The following is a 19,885-nucleotide window of genomic DNA, read 5'->3' as shown; positions in this document are numbered from 1 at the left end:
GTCTTGGCATGACATTGCTCCATCTGCAGTGTACGTTGTTCATCTTCTAATTCACCTGGGTCAGCCAAATGAACCACATGTTGGTGAAAAAATACAATGGAGATTACCAGTCTAAGTTACCTGGGCCCACATATATTTAGAGGTTAACAGTTCTTTGCCCCTGCTTGTAGCGGTGTACTGTTTCATATGTGCAACACCATTAGCCACATCGTGGATGCATGTATAGGTCTATGACTTACGGCACAGATATTTCAGTCACAGTGCACCTGCTGGTTGCAGGATGGCCTGAGTCCTAAACCTCGATTGCAACATAGTAGACACTACCATCTTTAAAACAAGGGGCGTAGCTCCATGGGGATGTTTGGTGTGTTACGCCCCCCTAATCAATGTATTTTCTGGTAAATGGTTTGGTACAGGTGATTTCAGCCGGGTATGGTGAGGTGTCCATCAGATTTTTACCCACAGACAAAAAACATACAAACACTCTCTCCTTCTCTCTGCTTTGAAAGCCTTCAAAAATGTTTATTTTACAAAATAGTGTGTTTTCTCTCACTTAGTACCTCTCCCAAACCACATCTCTTTCCCTTTCCGCTGGGCCTTAAGCCTTAAACCCCTCTCATGTATCCTGCCTGTCCTATAATGTATATTAACATTATATGGCAGTATGAGGGTTGGAAAATCTGCATCTCACCCCCTCCCCCTATCTTACTGACCAAGCTACGCCCTTGTTCAGAACTGGGAATTTTAATCTACCCTCCAGTCGTCTAGCTAAGTTACCCATCCAACCAGATGGCCTTCATCAGATACCTGGCAAACCTAGAGAAATGCAGTCATACATGGAGCCTTCACTGGAACTCTTTTATGCAGTATTTACTGGGGCTGTTCCATGCCGTTTCCACTGGATCCCCTCCATGCAGTATTCAATGGGACTCTTCCTTGCAGTATCCACCTAAACCCCTCTATGGAGTAATCAAACAAACTCCTCGCTGCCGTGTTCACTGGAACTCTTCCAAGCAGTATCCACTGGAACTCTTCCTTATAGTATCCACTCAATCTCTTCATAGAGTATCTTTTGGGACTCTGGCATGCATAATCCATCAGAAACGTAACCATGGGGACTCTCACGTGCAATATATACTGCAACTCTTTTATGCAATATTCACTGGGACTTCCACTGGAATTCCTCATGCATTATTCAGTGGCAGCCACTGGATCTCTTCATGCAATATCCACTGGCCCTCTTGCAACAGTAGCCACTGGATCTCTTCATGCAGTATCCACTGGGTCTCTTGCATGCAGTATCCACTGGTTCTCTTCCATGCAGTATCCACTGAGCCTCTTGCATGCAGTAGCCACTGGATCTCTTCCTGCAGTATCCACTGGGTCTCTTGCATGCAATATCCGCTGGGTCTCATCATGCAGTATCCACTGCGTCTCTTCCATGCAGTATCCACTGGGCAACTTGCATGCAGTAGCCACTGGATCTCTTCATGCAGTATCCACTGGGTCTCTTGCATGCAATATCCACTGGGTCTCTTCATGCAGTATCCACTGGGTCTCTTCCATGCAGTATCCACTGGTCTCTTAATGCAGTATCCACTGGAAGTCTTTCGTGCAGTATCTATAAGGACTCATGAATACAGAATTCAATGACACTGTTCCATGCAGTATTCAGTGGCACTCTCAAGAGACACCGATGACAGGCAGAGGGATACTCTTTTTGGAGCCTGTCACCATCAAGGGCAGTGCTGAGCTCCACTACTGCTGCTAGTACTCCTCTGCCCTTCTTACAGCCAGCTCCCTCCACATCCCTATACGTTCAAGGACAGGGCATTCTCACAGTCGTTTACTGTTCACTCCTAAACATCGGCATCTGAACTGCCCCGCCGGCAGAGCATGACCCACCACTGACAAAAAAGAGAAAGTGCAGCCTTCTAAATTCTCTTTAACCAACTAAACAATGGCGTTATAGAAGTATCTAAACAATAACGCCATCGCTACACCCTAAACAGCTGCATTACTGCACAGCAACAAATGATATCATTGCTGCTGTACAAACAATGGCGTAATTGCTGCACACCAATCACTGCTGTCATGTCTGTACACCAAACAACGATGTCATTGCTGCACACCAATCAATGGTGTCATTGCTGCACACCAATCACTGCTGTCATGTCTGTACACTAAACAATGGTGTAGTTGATGCACACCAATCAATGGTGTCATTGCTGCACACCAAACAATGGCGTCATTGCTGCACACCAATCAATGGTCTCATGTCTGTACACCAAACAATGGCGTCATTGCTGCACACCAATCACTGCTGTCATGTCTGTACACTAAGCAATGGTGGCATTGCTGCACACCAATCAATGGTGTCATGTCTGTACACCAAACAATGGCGTCATTGCTGCACACCAATCAATGGTCTCATGTCTGTACACCAAACAATGGCGTCATTGCTGCACACCAATCAATGGTGTCATTGCTGCACACCATTCACTGCTGTCATGTCTGTACACCAAACAATGGCGTCATTGCTGCACACCAATCAATGGTGTCATTACCGCACACCAATCACTGCTGTCATGTCTGTACACCAAACAATGGCGTCATTGATGCACACCAACCAATGGTGTAATTGCTGCACACCAATCACTGCTGTCATTTCTGTACACCAAACAATGGCGTCATTGCTGCACACCAATCACTGCTGTCATGTCTGTACCCTAAACAATGGTGTCTGCCACACAGCAAACAGTGGCGTAATTGCTGCACACCTAACAATGTTGTAATTGCTGCACAGCTGGCAGGGGTGTCGTTTTTGTGCACCAAGCAGGGTGTCCCTTCTGCACAGCAAACAATGGCGCCATTGCTGCACACCAGAATATTTTGCAAGGAACTGCTCCTCTCTGCCTATCCACTGAGTGCTCATAAATGCACACAAGCCCTCCCTGCCCAGTGTAACCTCACGCATGCATGGCTGGACACTGAATTCTACTCTTAATAAACTAATACAGGTAACTAGACAAGCGCCTAACTGACTATTTTGATAGTGCTAAGAGTCCCTCTGAATGCAATTATTTATTAAACAGATGGGTGATGGTCACCGTGCCCTAAAATGAACTCCGGTGCAGCACATAAAGGGGGCGAAGTCTTCGTTGTTTGCTAATTGCAGCACTTGTCGCTCCTGTACTCTACGGGGATCCAAAAACATTCTGTCCAGTTTACTCCCATGGTGCTCGTGTTGGGAACTGGTGCGGGGCCCTTTGTCTCAAATCCTCTAGAGAACGGCTCGTTATGTCTTTATTGTAGCCCCTGTGTGACTCATTCACGCTCCCACTGGGGGGAAATTGAGGGAGGAAGAAGGAGAGAAAGGAATGGGGAAAGTTTTGTTTTTGTCCCCCAGGCCTCTTTTCCCCGGGACGTCATTCCTTTCAGTATGTGTGTGTGTGGAGAGGGATTACGGGTGCGCTGCTTGCCGTTGTCGTGACAACAAGCGAGGTGTCCTTGTTTGTGGTGGCCATCGTGCCTCCAAGTTTCCCATGCCCATCAGGAGCAAGGAGAGGGGAAGGCTGAGCGGGTTAGACGAATGGGATCGCGGCGGCGCGAGAGAGCCGTGTGGGAGAGGGAGCCGAAGTTCCATTAAAGAGGCACATACATCTCCTCCAGACAATGGCTGCCTTTGCTCGCGCCCTGTGAAAGCAGAGAATATCTGCACAAAGGCCCGTGACACATGAAAGCCACAGAACTAACTTTATTGCATTTCCATAAAGGCTCTTGCCGGAGTCCATTCATCTCCAGGGTGGGAAGGTCTTCCCAGAGCCTTCAAAACCCAAACACAACTTCCTTTTTCATCAACCTGCACTGTCTTCCCAACATCAACCACAGCTAAGATGAAGTTGAGCACGACACACTGCACAGTCATATTGAAAAATGCAGTCAAGCAGCAGGCATGACCGTCCCTCGCAACCAGTTGGCACAACTAGGTGGTTTGCTAAAAAATCAATAAGACTGTTAGAAGAATTACATTTTCATTTAATTCCCAACATCACAGAGGTAGAACAACATCATGGACTCAGTGAGAAAAGTCTCTCAAGGAAAGAAGGGGAGAAACAGGAAATAATCAAACTGTCTGGCAAGGAAAATTTTGTCAAGCTATTATTGTCTTATAAGGATACACACTAACCATTTTCTCAGTATCTGATTGTGCCTCTTAGTATCTAGCTGTGCCTTTGTTTATCTGCCTGTGCCTCTCAATGTCTGCCTGTGCCTCTCTATATCTGCCTGTGCCTCTCCGTATCTGCCTGTGTCTCTCAGTGTCTACCTGGGCTCCTCTTTGACAATATCTGTCCCCTCTTATCTGTGTCTCTCAGTATCAACCTGTGCCTCTCAGTGTCTGCCTGTGCCTCTCAGTATCAACCTGTGCCTCTCAGTGTCTGCCTGTGCCTCTCCGTATCTCCCTGTGCCTCAGTATCTACCTGTGCCTCTCGGTGTCATCTAGTGCTCTGCTTTCCCTATCAGTGTAGCTTCGTAGCAATCTGTGCCTCTCTGTGCCTCTCAGTATCAACCTGTGCCTCTCCGTATCTGCCTGTGCCTCAGTATCTACCTGTGCCTCTCGGTGTCTGCCTGTGCCTCTCAGTGTCTGCCTGTGCCTCTCCGTATCTGCCTGTGCCTCAGTATCTACCTGTGCCTCTCGGTGTCATCTAGTGCTCTCCTTTCCCTATCAGTGTAGCTTCGTAGCAATCTGTGCCTCTCTGTGCCTCTCACTGTCTACCTGTGTCTCCCAGTGGCTGCCTGCGCTTCTCAGATCCATCGAGGCCTCTCAGTATCAGTCTGGGCTTTCCCGACCTATCTGTGCCTCCAGATTGCTCCTGTGTTTTCCTAACTTTGCTTCCATATCCTTTATTTACACCCAGTTTTTTGGTGACCCTGAGCAGGAACCTCTATATGTGCCAAATACCTCGATTCACATACTCTCTGTACATAGTGACAGTGGTCCGCTTAGTTGTACATGATTAGAACTCAGTTTAGGGTCCTAACTGTATATCTGGTAACTAAATGCAGTTATTTAGAATGTGAAATTGTGATTTTGTAATATGCATAGGCGGGGCCCTGAGGCTTGCTGTAGCACCATTTCTAAATTTCGATTGATTTTTTTTTAGAGTTTAGAGGTTTTACCCTTCACATGTAGGAGTTAAAACTTATTTTAGTACGCAGAACATACTTCAATCATGTCTCTTAAAAAAGTAGTATTAAACTATTGAGAGGAAAATACGTTCCCCTTGATCAGCAATTCTAATATTGAGTTACATTTGAATGGAATGTTTAAATGCATAAATGCACGCAAGTAAACTGGAGTAAGCCTGCTATCTGCTGTTTAGTGCATTCCAGTGGCGGCTGGCTTATGTTTACAACACTTACATCCAGGCGCCTTCCTTGCGGCGTCCTCCTGCTCCTGGAAGCTTCAACGTACTGGACCAGGAAACACCACAAATCAATCCTGACGCTGCTTTCATGCTGGTAATCAGCATGAAAGCAGCATCAGGATTGGTAGGAGTGGGCTCTCTCATCGCTCACCAGAGCGCCGGAGGCCTGCGCCTTCTCTAACCCATTCCTCCTCACCCCAGTGGACATCAATGGCACAGGTTGTGAACACCTTAGATTTAATGTGATTGGCCTTTAACTGCTGAAGTGTGAATTTGTAGTTACTGTATCTTATTCATTTGACACAACCCAAAACTTTTAGAACATATTGAGCTTTGGTATTCATTTTAATTGTGACACTTCCTAGCATGTCATAAAATCAAAGGTTATGTTTTCTTTGATATAGGTTTTGATGTAGAGGGGCCAAACGGAGTATTATGTCAATTTCCATACTATAGCATTTTTGATTAAATGACACCCAGAACACAATGCTTATTGAATTCTTTTAGACACCAATTTAGTCCAGCCAATGTTCCTGATGGATAATTCCACTTAAAATAAAATCCGGTCAAATACATTCTGACGAAGGTATTCAAGAGGTGCAATTTGGCGTTGTCACCACTCTGTGTAGGAATTATAAACCATGGGTTTGATTGAGAGGTTGCTTTCAAACTACTCACCTTTACCTTTCAAGTGAGGAATCGTCAGTAGATAGGTTTGTGACAAAAAAGTCAAATTCACAATAAGGTCTTCTCAAGCCACTAAATGAATTTCTGAGTTGTAGCAATTGACTTTCGAGAACTGGCCCACCTGTAGCTTTAATTGACCCTGGGATTAGTATTTGGTGTGCATCAGTCCGAAGGCAAAACTGGTCACACAGACAGTCATTAAAATCTGGGTGTTGTTTGGTCATGGTGAGATATGCTGGCACTAAGGGGTTTTATGGACAGGGTGATGAGGACTTAGGACTCCACAACCCATATTGTGAAATGAGAAAAGGTGCAGCGTAGCCTTCTCTTCACATGTATGGAGAAGTCAATGTGAATGGCGCTCCAAATGACCACTTTGGAACAACTGAGTGAGGTTTGTAAACTGCTTTGAGCTCGCAACCAGTTTATTCATACCTTCGGGAATGAAATTTCCAGTTTCTCCAGACCCGTCAACCCTCCTCGGATGGCTATGATGTCTCTTGGAGTTAGAAGTGATTCTAAATGAGCAATTTGGTGGAACCTGCCCTTATTCTACCATTAACGTGTTTCACTTTCTATTTTCCAGGAATGGCTGCTCTTGACAGCAAGGCCTCGGGTAAAATGGGCCTCCGAGCTGTTGTATACTACATGACGACCACTGTCATCGCCGTGTTCATTGGGATAGTTATCGTGGTCATCGTCCACCCCGGGAAGGGTACAAAGGAAAACATGCACAGGGAAGGCAAAATCGAACAAGTAACAGCTGCGGATGCTTTCCTTGATTTAATCAGGTATGTAACATTCACACACGTGTTGTGTCGCAACCGTGCCAATGTAGCATGATTATGTGTGCTCATTTCGCAATTATCACAAGGTTTAAGTTATTTGGTTACCACTAAAATGTATCCGGTCACATAAATGACGTCCTAACAGCTCCCTGTGGACCAGCTGCGTGATGGAATTTAATTTAAACACGTATGATCTAAATAGCACATCTTTAAAGCAGGTTCAGAGTGTTTGCTCCTTTTTCATTAACTATCTGGAGAGATCAGGAAAACTAAGTGTCCTACAGCTCAAGTTCCATATTCCTCTTCAATGTACGCAATGTCCTCTTACCCTCCAGCTTGGTGTGACTCCTGCGTTACGAACTTATGGTTGGGATCCTTTTCCTCCAGTTGAAAGAATAGTCTCGATTACAAGGGTCTGGGGGAATCGCCTTCCATTAAATTAAGAATAGAATATTAATGCGAGTCAAGCACTTGTCATATAACTGTTTCCTGTAAATGTTGCTGAAAAAGATCAATTTGTCTCATTTATTTGTAGCTTTATATAAATTTTATAAGACCCCCAGCATGACAGAGGATATAGCTGGTCTCCTGAATACATTCTATTCGGGAGACCAGTTATGATCAGGCACAGGGGAATAATGCAGTGTGGGTAACTAAATTATGTGGCAGAAAGAGGCAAAAGTATGAGGCGTACTGTGGCACAATTTGTGGCAGTAGCACTTCATTATTTTGTCAATTTTTTCAAATAACACTATCTAGCAAAGGTTTCACCTCGTTAGTATCAGTGTAACACCCAAATAGTGCAATCAGCAGATGAAAGATGCCAGTTAACATGTGCAAAGGGGCTTCCATTACCCGTCCCTGGGTATCCTTCATAGGTGGAGGTGACCTTTAAATGTTTTGCGTGATGGTATTGTTCTAGTGACTGGCAGAGTATCATTCTCACTCTTGGTGTACATCCTGAGAAATATTCCTTTAGTCTTCTTTTACACTGGAGTTTCCAGAAGAAGTGAGATCACGAGCAGGAGCTGCCATGGGCATCCAGCAATGATTGGTTCCTAAGCGAGATAGTTAGGTAGTTCTCCTCTTGAGCAGGGTGGTACCGCAAAGGATTGAACTTCTTGTTTGAAATCAGGTATGTACGGTTTCATTCCTCCAAGGATCATTTCCAATATTTATGGTGAGTCTAGAATAAAGGCATTCCATTTATATGTAAAGACGTTGACCACATTTTTTAAAATGATTCCTGTTTCCTAGGCTCTCAAACTATATTCTTTATAGACTTGAATACATGTGCAACTGTATGGATTCTATCAAAATGTGAGACTGCATAAGTGTCCATCTGTTTGGATTATAAGTGGTCTGTGTGGGATGTGATGATGATGGCACCCAGATTTGGAATTTATCAGATAAGATCATTATTGCCTTTTCTTACATTTTGGGGAAATAATGGGTATTGTGGTACCAAAATCTGCATGTCCCTTTAACTTTAAAACCCGGGCCTTTTCCCCCTGCTGAAATTTAATGAAGGGTGCGATTTTTAATGCATCTGGTAATTAATTAGTGAGGGGGACAAACATCCAACCACTTTGATCGCAATTTAATGGGCATGTGTAATTAGGCTCACAGAGTAAAATTTCTCTGACTTGTGAATTGTTTATCAGATAAGGAAGTGGATAAAATCCTCAGTGTAAGCCAGCAGCCCCATTCTAAAATGTTGCTAGCTAGGTCTGATAGGGACACTTAGGCATTTGTTATTTTTTGAGGCGGATGTTTTTCCTAACTGATATGGCTTAGAGCCTGGCTCACTTGGGCTGTTGTTTTGAAGGGTCACATTGCGTGGTTGTGTGGTTGTGGAGTACCTCTTTTCACGCAGGCAGCGTGCTGGCCTTGGTATAGTGGTTGATCCATTGAAACACATGTGATAAACTGTCATCTATCTTAGCAAATCGCTTCCAACATACTTGGCTTCTGGCTTGCAGCCAGGCTTGGACTTGTGACAGGTGGGGCCTAGCATGGAGCAAGGTCAACACGTCTAGGCATAGCTCAAATGAGCCAGACTCAGCATTCCACCACACTTGGGTCCAGCGACAGCATTCTAGGTGGAGACAAGGCAGCAGGGTTTAGGCCATCCACAGCGGGCCAGGATAGATTGGATTTTCTTTTGCATATTAAATAGGCGGAAGAAGTGCTACACTGCACCCAAGGATTTTATTGTATTTTTATAAATTTTTAAAGTATAAAGGTGCCTTAGGCTAACCTGAAACTGTGTTGCAGTAGGGATGTGTCGAAGACTGCAAAATGAATAATTAACATGGCATTACGCATACTCGCATAGTGCACATTTATAGTGTGATTGTAGATAAGTGTAAAGGGTGCAATATTTTTCATTATTGTCAATTGCAAAATGTGTCAACTGGGCATTATTGAAAACTGACAGCATTTTCTCCAGTTTGAGTTGCTCACTATATGTTGGAAATGCAAATGTTGCTCATTTCCCAAAAAAGGTTGAGCATCCCATTTCTACAAATTAGCAGCTGTTGGTTTTTATTGGATTTTATTTCACTTCCATTTTACTAGCCCTGCATTTCAATGATTGTTACTAATAAACAGCCAGCCACACATGCACACCTGTCCATGGGAGAAACCCGGGAAGTCCTTAAGGCCCAGAGACAGATACACAGGTGCCGAGCACCATCTCTGAGTTGGCAGGACACACTTTTAGGCGCTGTCTTCCTCTCTCTATGGCAAACAATGTCAGAATTATGTAGCAATTGTCACTCTCTGTTCCAGAAATTGTGTGTGCCTCGTGGCGCGGTGGAGGGGATTCTGCCATGATAGTGAAAGTATATGTGCTTCGGACTATGAAGTTGGCAGGGGAGATCGCAGGAGTTTAGCAATAACTTAATCCCATTAAATTCTAAACACAGACCCTAAACAATTAGACGTAGGTAGTAGTTGTTTCCTTGCTAACAAAGTCAAATGTCCCATTTGCAACCACGGATCTTTTTTAACAGCGTACATGTATTTTTTGTTGTGTTATTTAATATTATCAAACAGTCTTACTGTATACTTTCTTTAACTCTACAGAAATATGTTCCCTCCAAACATGGTGGAAGCTTGCTTTAAACAGGTAAGACTTCAGCTGATGGCAAAAATGCTGCAGTGCATTCAACACTTGTTTCATCCAGGGTATGATGGATGATGGAAGACCGATTAACACATAATTATTGATAAATGCTGTGCAGTATCTCATTGAAAGTGCAAGTACAGTGATTTATCATCTACTTTGTCTTGTAAACAGAGACCTGTTGCTTCTGTTTTTAGATGCTTTCATGCAAGCATTCCAGTTAAATGAATATTTTAGCTCTGTCGCTTCTCCAGTACTTTGCGGCCTGTGATGTAACTACTTTTGCCAGAGTGAGGTTGAAGAAATCCATGTAAAAGGAAATGAACGAGCTGGGTGGCATTACCTCATCTGCCTCACTCTCCATCCTTTCACTCCTATTCTTGGCCACCTCCGCTTGGCTATAAACTTTACAAGAAGAAAACTAAACTTCCGATCTTTTGTGGCATCAGACACGCACCAGTAAGCTGACATTTATCCCAAGCCTTAGCCGCCATTCATGTGTTTTTATGCACTGCATAATGCGAAGGTTAATCTTTCCAGTTTCCATATAATGAACTATTGCACTCCCAAGCAGACAGCCAGTGCCATGCAGTAAATTTTCAGAATGCCTTGGCTGTTTGCCTGCCCAAGTGAAAGAGACAACATGCCTTCCAAAGGAGCCTAAACTGAACTCAAACCTTTCAGCAAGTGATTCCTTCTGGGCCGTAGGAAGAGGAAATGAGGGAATGGCAAGGGAAAGAGAGTACCATACAACAAAAACGATCAATAGCTTCAGTAGTTTACAGAGCTATAAAATCCTGTTGTGCTAAAATTCACAAATAGCCTAAGGGTACATGAAAGAAAAACCTATGAGTCCGAACAATGTAGAAGTTGTTGATCACAACAACAAAAGTCCACCCATAAAGTTATTATTTTCTCGTGAGGTGGATCCAATGGACAGGATAACAAAAAATAAATAAACTTACTCCTAGGTCGGGATTTCTTGTTTTTCCACTGGCACATAAGAGCCTTTGAGCATATAAGAGCATTACAAATGCTCCTCCTTTCAAGTGGTTTAAGTATCTCTAGAATTTTCCAATCACATGGGAACTGAGTGGTATTTCACCCTATGAAGAAACCCCTTCCTCTAAACTCCCATCAATCCTTCACTTCATAGTAGTAAATCTCTGCCCCCAACCGGATGCACATTGGGCTTTGGAAAACTCATGAGTTTCTGGGTTTTTACCAACTTTTCTTTTCATTCATGCCATAGAATGCCCTCTCGCCTTCCCTAGGAGTAGATTTATCCCAATGTAATGTTACATCACGCTGGGATAATAGGCTATGAGAGTAAATCGTATTACCAGTGAATTTTGGACTTGCAAGTCAAGTAATCTGAACACCTAAAATGCAAATGGGTGCGCAGATGGTTTTGGTAATTGGGCCCACAGGTTGGTCACTACCAGCCAGTGCTTAATTTGAGCTGGAGGCTGCAGGTGGAGCCCAGCAGCACTCATTTTTGGAGACCAGAACTTACTTAGTTTTCCTTATCAGTTTGATCAGGCCCAATAGAGAGAGAAAAACACAAAAGGGGAAAAGAATGAAGAGAAAGATGGGAAAACCGAAAACGGTGTCAGAGGGAGAAAGCAGGGATGTTAAAAAACTGGAAGTGTGAGAAAAGAGGCAGGGATTGTCTGGTGCTGGATCAAAGAGGCATGGGGGGGAATCAAGTCAATGCAACCTCGGTATTCAGCAACCCAGCATTCAACAGTGTGAGCAAAGTTTTGGAACCTGGCATCGATTCTTTTATAAATTCAGCACTGCTGCCAATCAACTCCCAATGGTCACAACACCAAAACTAGAATAACGTGTTAACATTGATGATTCCAATGAACAATTCAGTACCACAATGGCTCCTGATTCAGACAAAATGCATCACTTTAGAATAGTTTTAAATTAGATGTACAACATAGTTCTTGCAGTTTTATTTTAGGAAGATGATGAAACCCATAAACACTACCACAGTGCAGGCTTGTCACCCTCAGAAGCCACACTGTCACTTGCAATTTCCCGAGTAAACTAGCACCACTATTTTTACAAGTTTCTTACCAGTGCCTATCAGAGTTAACATGCATCTGTCCTTATCCATCTTGAGCTTTTCTCACCATGGATCATTCCCTTCTCCTTCACACTCTTTACTACTAAGGTCCAGTTGGGTATGTTTTTGCTTGATTCTATTCTTAAACTAAAATCAGTCATGGCTAAAACCTCCCACATCTTCCTGATTTATGTCCACAAGGCATTGGAACTTTGTTCTCTTCTATTCTCCATCTATATAACGTTCCTTTTTTTATTGTATTGTTCCTCTTTGTTTACAGCTGCTCCCTGTCACATATATTAGAATATATTCTCTGTGTTTGGCCCCTTCTCTGCTCTTTTAGCTACTGCATCACTGCTTGACCACCTGTCGTAATTCAAGATTGTATAGTTCTTTCCTTTCTATAGACCCTTCCAGAACAGATATTCTTTTCTTTAGTTCTCCTTTCCTTGACTCTCCTCCTTACCTCCATTTCTTTCTTTCTGTTGTTTTGCATCCCTGTGACACCTAAAACCGTAATATACTATAAAGCATGTATCCCTTTTCCTCTGACGCCTAAGACCATGGTATAATTTTCAGTCTCACCTTTCATTCTCTGCCAGCATCTTCTGCCTCACTCATACTTGGAGGAACCATTGTTCAATCTGCGTCAGATTGTTCCTTTGATGTTTTTCGAAAAATCAATACACCTGTGCTTATCTTTATTCATATTTATAAAAGTAAATCTCTGGTTCGTGAACTTCCCAATTATTCTAATATGCCTCCTCAAATTGCCGATAACTGCAAGGTCTGCGTCATCTTCATTCATCCTTACTACTATTTTGCTAAACTACTTAGCCTGATCCCTATTTCCCCCAAGATTACTGTGAAATACATTGTCCTGTATTTACATCTATCAGTCCCCTCTATGTTCCTTCTCTCTTTTTATGTTCTTTGCCTCAGCACCACCTCTTATACTGCATGGGGCAATAGGTCAGCCCACTTCTGTGATTGGCTTTTTTATGGTTTAAATCTTTTTATTTAATTTTTAAAACAATACAAACATCTCGCCTATAACCACTGGTCGATGAGTTGAGAAAGAGAAAAAGGGTGGAAAGACTCAAGGGATATATAGGAAGGAATGAATACCTGTACCTTTAAATAATTAGCTTAAATATTAGGAAAGAGGTGCCCTATATAATGTCTCTCCAGCCCACATATCCTGTTAGTTTCCACACAAACTAGGCCTAGGATGGGCCGATGGACGTAAGACGAAAAATTCTCAAGAGGGCGGGGAAGGTAAGCTCCAAGAATTCTTGTGAAAGATGTTTTAAGCATGGTCCACAAGTTTTATCAAATTGTGGCAGTTTCTGTTCTATCATTGCCGCCAGCTTCTCCAAATCTAGTAAGTCCCAAAGCTTGTACAGCCAATCAAGGTGCGTGGGTATGGTATCGGAACCCCATCTAGTTATGTGATTGACTTTTTTCATGGAAATGACAGCATTTGTGTAATCACCTGTGCACATCCACCTAAATATGAATGCATTTAGTGACAGGGATAGTGGGCAACCCCTTTAGATTTTCTCCGTTCTCTTTATTTGATATGTAGCAGGTCTTCCATCTTCTTTTTATCATTTATTTTTTAGAATGCCCAACAACTTCCAAAGCAGTGCAAGCTGGAGCAATATTTAAATTACTTTTTCTGTTTTACTTTTAAGCATATGACCACAATATTTAGATGGAAGCATCCTTTAGATTTTTTATTTTAATTTATCTGCCATATATCTGCAAAAAATAATAACAAATCACACCACAAAGAGCTTGACAAGGCCTGATCTGTTGGTTTTGCCAATGCTTGTCATTAATGGATGTGAGTTAATTTCCTCAGTTTACTCGAGAAAACAACATTAACATTAATGTGTCACGATAATCCCCAATTCCTTCACAAGTGTCATGACACGGTAAGGAAAAACGAATAAAATGGTCAGAAGAAAAATACTTGTTTTGTCATCTGGCACACAGCAAACATGTAATTGTGCCAATTATTCCATTATTTCTTCTTTTAATAGTTCAAAACAAATTATGAAAAGAAGATTTTCAAAATAACAATGCCGACAAACGAAACCGCTATTGCAGCATCCGCCATTAACAATGTCTCGGAGGCCATGCAGACGTTGACCAAGATGAGGGAAGAAATGATCCCTGTGCCGGGGGCAGTGAACGGGGTCAACGCTCTCGGTCTGGTAGTCTTCTCCATGTGCTTTGGCTTGGTCATTGGGAACATGAAGGAGCAAGGAAAGGCACTGAAGGACTTCTTCGACAGCCTGAATGAAGCTATCATGAGATTAGTGGCGGTCATCATGTGGTAGGTGCTAAATGTTTGTTCCTAATAATTTTTTTAATATTTACATCAAACTTAAATCAGTTTACCAGGCTTGCACCTTTACCAGTACCACTGGCGGTACTGTGACGTTCTGTGCTTCACCTACTAATGGCACCCGGCTCTTTGTGTGTCTTTGTACGTGCCAGCCCAGTGACTAGCTGCACTCATCACTAGATCCGTTAGTCTGCAGGGGGATTTTTATGGGATTCAGACAACTGAGGGCCTGATTTAGATATCGGTCAACAGGTTACTCAGTCACAATGGTGACGTATTCCGCGTCCACCGAAATATAAATCCCATTATTTCTCGTGGGATTTATATTTCAGCAGATGGGATATCCGTCACCGTTGTGACAGAGTAACCCATCTGCAGAAATCTAAATCAGGCCCTGAGTCCAGGGGGGTGGTGGGGCGGGGGGGGTTGTCACCTTTTCCAAGTTACTTACATTGAATAAACACCTTTACTGCTGCTTCTTCCTGTGTGTGGGGCTGGCTGGAATAGACAGTCATTAGTGTGATGATCCAGTGTGTCTTATCACTTTCTTATGCTGAGTCAAAAGGTATCCCTCCCTGGGGTTGGTGGTCTGCAGGGACACTTTGGTAGGTGTCAGACACCTTGGTGATGGGAGGTGTGCTGTAGGTGTGCCTCCTTCTAAATGTACTTCTCATGATTTGACTTTGAATAGTATTTACACCTCTGGGTGTTAAACCATTTATTGCTCCTTGTTCTTTTATAGTCAAGGGGCAACAATGCTATGCTTGGCATAGCAAGGTAAGGCTATGAAGATCCCCTTTTAGCCAAGTTGCAGATTTCTCTGGGGCAGAAATACTTCTGTTGTGGAAAATAGCCTTGGGCAGGGCCAGTCTGCTGCCCTTGGCTTTGGCGTACTGAAAGCACTTATTCTCCTTACCTTGATGCAGTGCTTACAATGTGTCGTCTGTGTATGCAGCCACTGGGTGATCCTTGTTCTTCTGCCCAGAACTTGCTTGGCCTAGTCATATCTGTTAAGGTTCTCCTATTGGTACAGCAGAGAGGAATGATGTAAGAATGCTCCATAAGTGACTTTATTTAACACAGTGCTCCTGATAGCAAGGTTTGTGGTTTTAATACCTGCTTTCTGGTGGGCAATCAGAATGAAGAGTAGTTTTAACTCAGAGTTGTGCATTCACATACCTCACCGCAACATACGATGTCTGTCAGCTCATCTCTGATAGATGCTATGGGAGTTTGCCCAAGAATGTGATTGTCTCCCCGTGAAGTATGTGGTTTCATGCCAGTTCATTGTCCTTACACATGTGTAGGGAGTGAAGCAGGTGTAAGTTTGGAAGCCTCTCTAGTCCTGTACTTGGATGGAGTTAGACTATTAGCTTTTATTGTAAAGTTTCCTTGCTGTAAGCTTATACCATGATAGTTTAAACAGTTGATTAGTAGACCCAGTGTGTGTATGAGGATTTCTAAATGATTGGTCTATGAACGCCTGGCCACCTCATACCGCAGTCCTGATTACGAGCCAGTTTTTAGCTCCATGGCAAATACCAGTCCGACGGAACACAACCGGCCCAGTGTTTCTGCGTCAGGACCAGAACTAATTTAACCAGCAGGCCAACTGCTACCCAGCTTTTTCCTACAGCATGAGTGGAGCATAATTGAGTGCCCCCTGCAGCGTCCCCCACTTTGGATACCCTCCTCATCTTCTGTCCACACCCAACCCACAGTGATCCCACCCACTCCTATTTACTACCTCTTCTAAGCAAATGGTAAACGGAAGGGGGAAACAGTATTTTATTCTGGTAAGAATGGGGACCCAACAACAAAAACAAAAAGAGGGCCTAAGTAGTGGAAGATTTTAAAGAAGGAGAAAAAATGGTCCTGTGCATGATACTCCTATATAGATCACAAAACTACTGAATGCACAGTTCCACAAAAAGGATAATAAAAGCTAAACCCAATGAGGAAAAGAAGAAAACAGGTCCCTGTGAATATCCAAAATCTGGAACAAGAGCCCTCACTCACCAATTAGTGACATGCTTCATCGTCGGGCTTTTGCTCCCCGTCAGGCCGGTGCTGCAATGCACGACAGGCCCCTCAAGGGGGCTTTTTGCTGGAGAACTTTTATTGAGGATATTTGCCGGTGTGTGAGTGCAATTATGTGGGGATTGGTAAACGGAGATGCTGTTAAAAATGACTAGAGGGAAAAATCACAATAGAACAATTTATTGAAAAAAGAGAAACCCTCTGTCATCATTAAAAACAATGAGTAAGGGGAAAATATAGTAATGTCTATTCTACCCTATTCATATACGGTGTCTGGTAACCACAAACCCTATCTTCTGGGGATGTATTGAAGGCAGGACCGGTCGTCCCTATACTGCCATAAAGTAGGTCAACGTTTCTCGCTCAAGTAGTCAAAAAAGATCTGGTGCAATTCGTCAGGACCTTAAACCACCTACCTAATCCTCACTCCACTAATGAACTAAAATAACTGTATAATACAGGAACCCTCCTCACATTAAAGGATGGGTCCCATAGGGATGTCGGAGAGCTTCAGTAGTCCAGTCAATAACGGACATTTCCTTGAAGACGGACTGGTCGTATACACCTATCCCAGCTCCGCACTCCCTGTGGAATCGTGACCCGGCAGCAATTTTTTACATGGTAAACTTGGACCCATGTTATTACCATTCTGGGCAATATTACTCAGGATAGGCAGATTTATGTGTCGGATATACTGGATGGATATGCTATTTCTGGCCACACAGTATGCCAGCGCCTAAATCCTAATCAGGGAATTAGTAGTTAGACTTTTCTAATCCTTGCTTCCATCAACAGGTGCTTACCTTGGCTTCCACTGTGTGAATGTTGCTAGTTAAGTTTCACTGCATCACATGGGAGAGGACGTTGCACCCTCTATGGTAGTGACTGGCAGAATTCTCTATAGCAGGTTGGTTTGTTTTTTTGTGGTGGCCCTATTGTTTATGTGGTGTCAATTGCAGGGGCTTATTTAGCCCTCTGCAGTCTGTTCCATGTCTCTTAACTTGGAAAAGAACATGTTCATTGTATGAGAAACAAATGTTATAGGTTTTAAATGGGGTGTCGGATTCAGTGTGAATTGATGTACCAATCCGATTGCTTTGTGTCCCATATGGCTGTGTATGGTATGTGGACTAGTGGCATGATGGATCTTTGCAGTATATCAAGCTCTGCCACTTTCTTGCATGTCTTTTACACCTGGATATTTAGTTCTGGCACAGGGGAGGTTTTGGTGGCTGGTTGCACTGGGCTATACTTGATTTGAGCACTTGAAATGATGTCTGTGCCCAAGTGGTACAGCCATAATGTGGAAGGGTCTTGCTCCTAAGGGTAGGAGAGTCTTTTGTGGTAGAAATATTTGTTGGCGGGGGGTGGGGGTTGCATTAGAGTGAGTAGTGTTATGCAGTCTCAAACAAGATCGACTAAAATGCATATTGTCAACCTTCAATGACAGAGACTCCTCACTAAAATCAAACAGATTCTGAAAGTGCTTTGATTTTAATGCAACACCTTATGCATTTTTTCTCCTAGACCGGTAAGAGAAATATAGGCTCCTGACTTGGGGATCAGACTGGTCACTTATTCTGGAAGTGGATGGGATGTTTCATCTTTCAGGCAGGCCAAGTTTAACTCAAATATTCCGTTTAAGACCAGGGAAAGTGCAAGATATTTATAACTCAAGAACCTATCGATGTCCAAGTTGGTTGACAGGCACTGGAGACCTCACACATGATGTTCAAAATGAACCAAATATTGGTGGAAACTATAACTTTAGCTGATTAAGTAACTGGGAGGCTGACACTGCTGAGCATTGTCTTTTTCATCATCATGTACAAATGTGATTTGATAAAAATGTATAGGTTGTCTGTAGAGCATCTTATTATTACAGATAAGCAGATGATTCTGAAACATCGGGGTTGTCACATCTCTTTAAATATACTAGAGGTAAAAGCATGAATATTTTGAGTTTTCAAAACAAGGTCTGAATGTATGGCTCGGCTAGAATAGAAAATCATTTTGATAATCATAATTTAATGATTTGATAAGTATCCTTGCAGCACTATTGGCATGGTGTCCACATCTTTAAGGTGGCTGATTGACTGGTGGGTTTGAAGTTGTATTACACAATGGATGCCTGCACAATGGGATCACTCTTTGAAGAGCAGTGGGAACAAATCACCTTCCTTTTTTCTCTCTTGGAAATAAACCATATAAAATATAATATAATATAATGCGAATACATGTGTATGAGGTTTCATTTAAGCTGTAGACATTGACAAATAACACACACATTTCTAATTAGAGTCTAGCCTGGGGACAAGCGGACTGCAGAATGTTAAAGCCAGGGAGCAGGTGAGACAGTTTTAGGTACCTATACTTCAGCTAATCTAAGTCACTACTGATTATTGAGAAGTAGATTGTTGTTTGCATGTTTTTAATAAACAGCAAACCTACTTATTTACACAATCTTCATCATTCATGGTGATTCCTTGATTTTTGGCTAATTTACTGGGGTGCTGGGGCCAGCTTTAGAGGAGTGGGAAAAAAGCAGGAGAGGAGAGTGGCTATATTGTATGAGACACTGCAAAGTCATTATTAATGAATCAGAGAATTGTATGCCATATTGACATTGCCTTTTGATTTGTTTGTAGGTATGCACCCATTGGGATCCTCTTCTTGATTGCTGGGAAGATTGCTGAGATGGAGGATATGGGTGTGGTTGGTGGGCAGCTGGGCATGTACACTATCACAGTCATCATTGGTTTACTTATCCATGCAGTCATTGTCCTTCCCTTGCTCTACTTTGCGGTGACACGGAAGAACCCTTGGGTGTTTATTGGAGGAATCCTTCAGGCTCTGATCACAGCCCTTGGCACATCTTCAAGGTAAGAGTGAATTACTTACATCTAATGCATGAATGAACTTATCCACTTATTTGTTTTTACAAATTAAGCACAGCTGCTACCTTAACCCTACCTTTACCCACATCCCCACCCACATACTCCATCTCGCGCTCTAAATTTATCCCAATTTGTAAATGTTGCTGTAAACCTACTTTTAATATTATTAACAGGTTTACTTTTAAAAATATTTAAAACAAATTGTTGTTAGAATGTTCTTTAGTTTTTTCCCCCATCTTTATTGATTGAAAGAAATTGTGCTTTCTTTATTGAAACCTAATCTTGAAAGCAGGCCCACTGCTGGGTGAAAACCATTGTCCCAGTAACGTACATGCCAACAGACCTGATTCAGGTGGAAGGTCCCAGATTTTTAAGCCAAGTACATTTTTATATTAGCTGTCTCCCACCTCCTTCAATGTAAGTCAATGGGGAAAGTCAATTCCCCTGATTTATTTTTCAAAATCTCCCTCTTACCACATTC

The 19,885-nt window shown here is 42.8% G+C and overlaps 1 protein-coding gene across 2 annotated transcripts in view; it reads left to right on the top strand.

Annotated features, from left to right (window-relative positions):
- Positions 1–19,885, top strand: part of SLC1A3 (solute carrier family 1 member 3) — a 114,579-nt gene that overhangs the window by 79,575 nt on the left and 15,119 nt on the right. For both annotated transcript variants that reach the window (XM_069221072.1, XM_069221080.1), the window contains exons 4-7: positions 6,703–6,907; positions 9,995–10,037; positions 14,160–14,455; positions 19,156–19,389. In XM_069221072.1, the coding sequence (XP_069077173.1) occupies positions 6,703–6,907; positions 9,995–10,037; positions 14,160–14,455; positions 19,156–19,389 (778 nt within the window). The remainder of the gene's footprint in view (positions 1–6,702; positions 6,908–9,994; positions 10,038–14,159; positions 14,456–19,155; positions 19,390–19,885) is intronic.

Source organism: Pleurodeles waltl, chromosome 1_1 (genome assembly GCF_031143425.1).
Source record: "Pleurodeles waltl isolate 20211129_DDA chromosome 1_1, aPleWal1.hap1.20221129, whole genome shotgun sequence".
Lineage (NCBI taxonomy): Eukaryota > Metazoa > Chordata > Amphibia > Caudata > Salamandridae > Pleurodeles > Pleurodeles waltl.
Note: the sequence above shows the minus strand (reverse complement) of the source record. Positions and strands in the feature narration are given on the sequence as shown.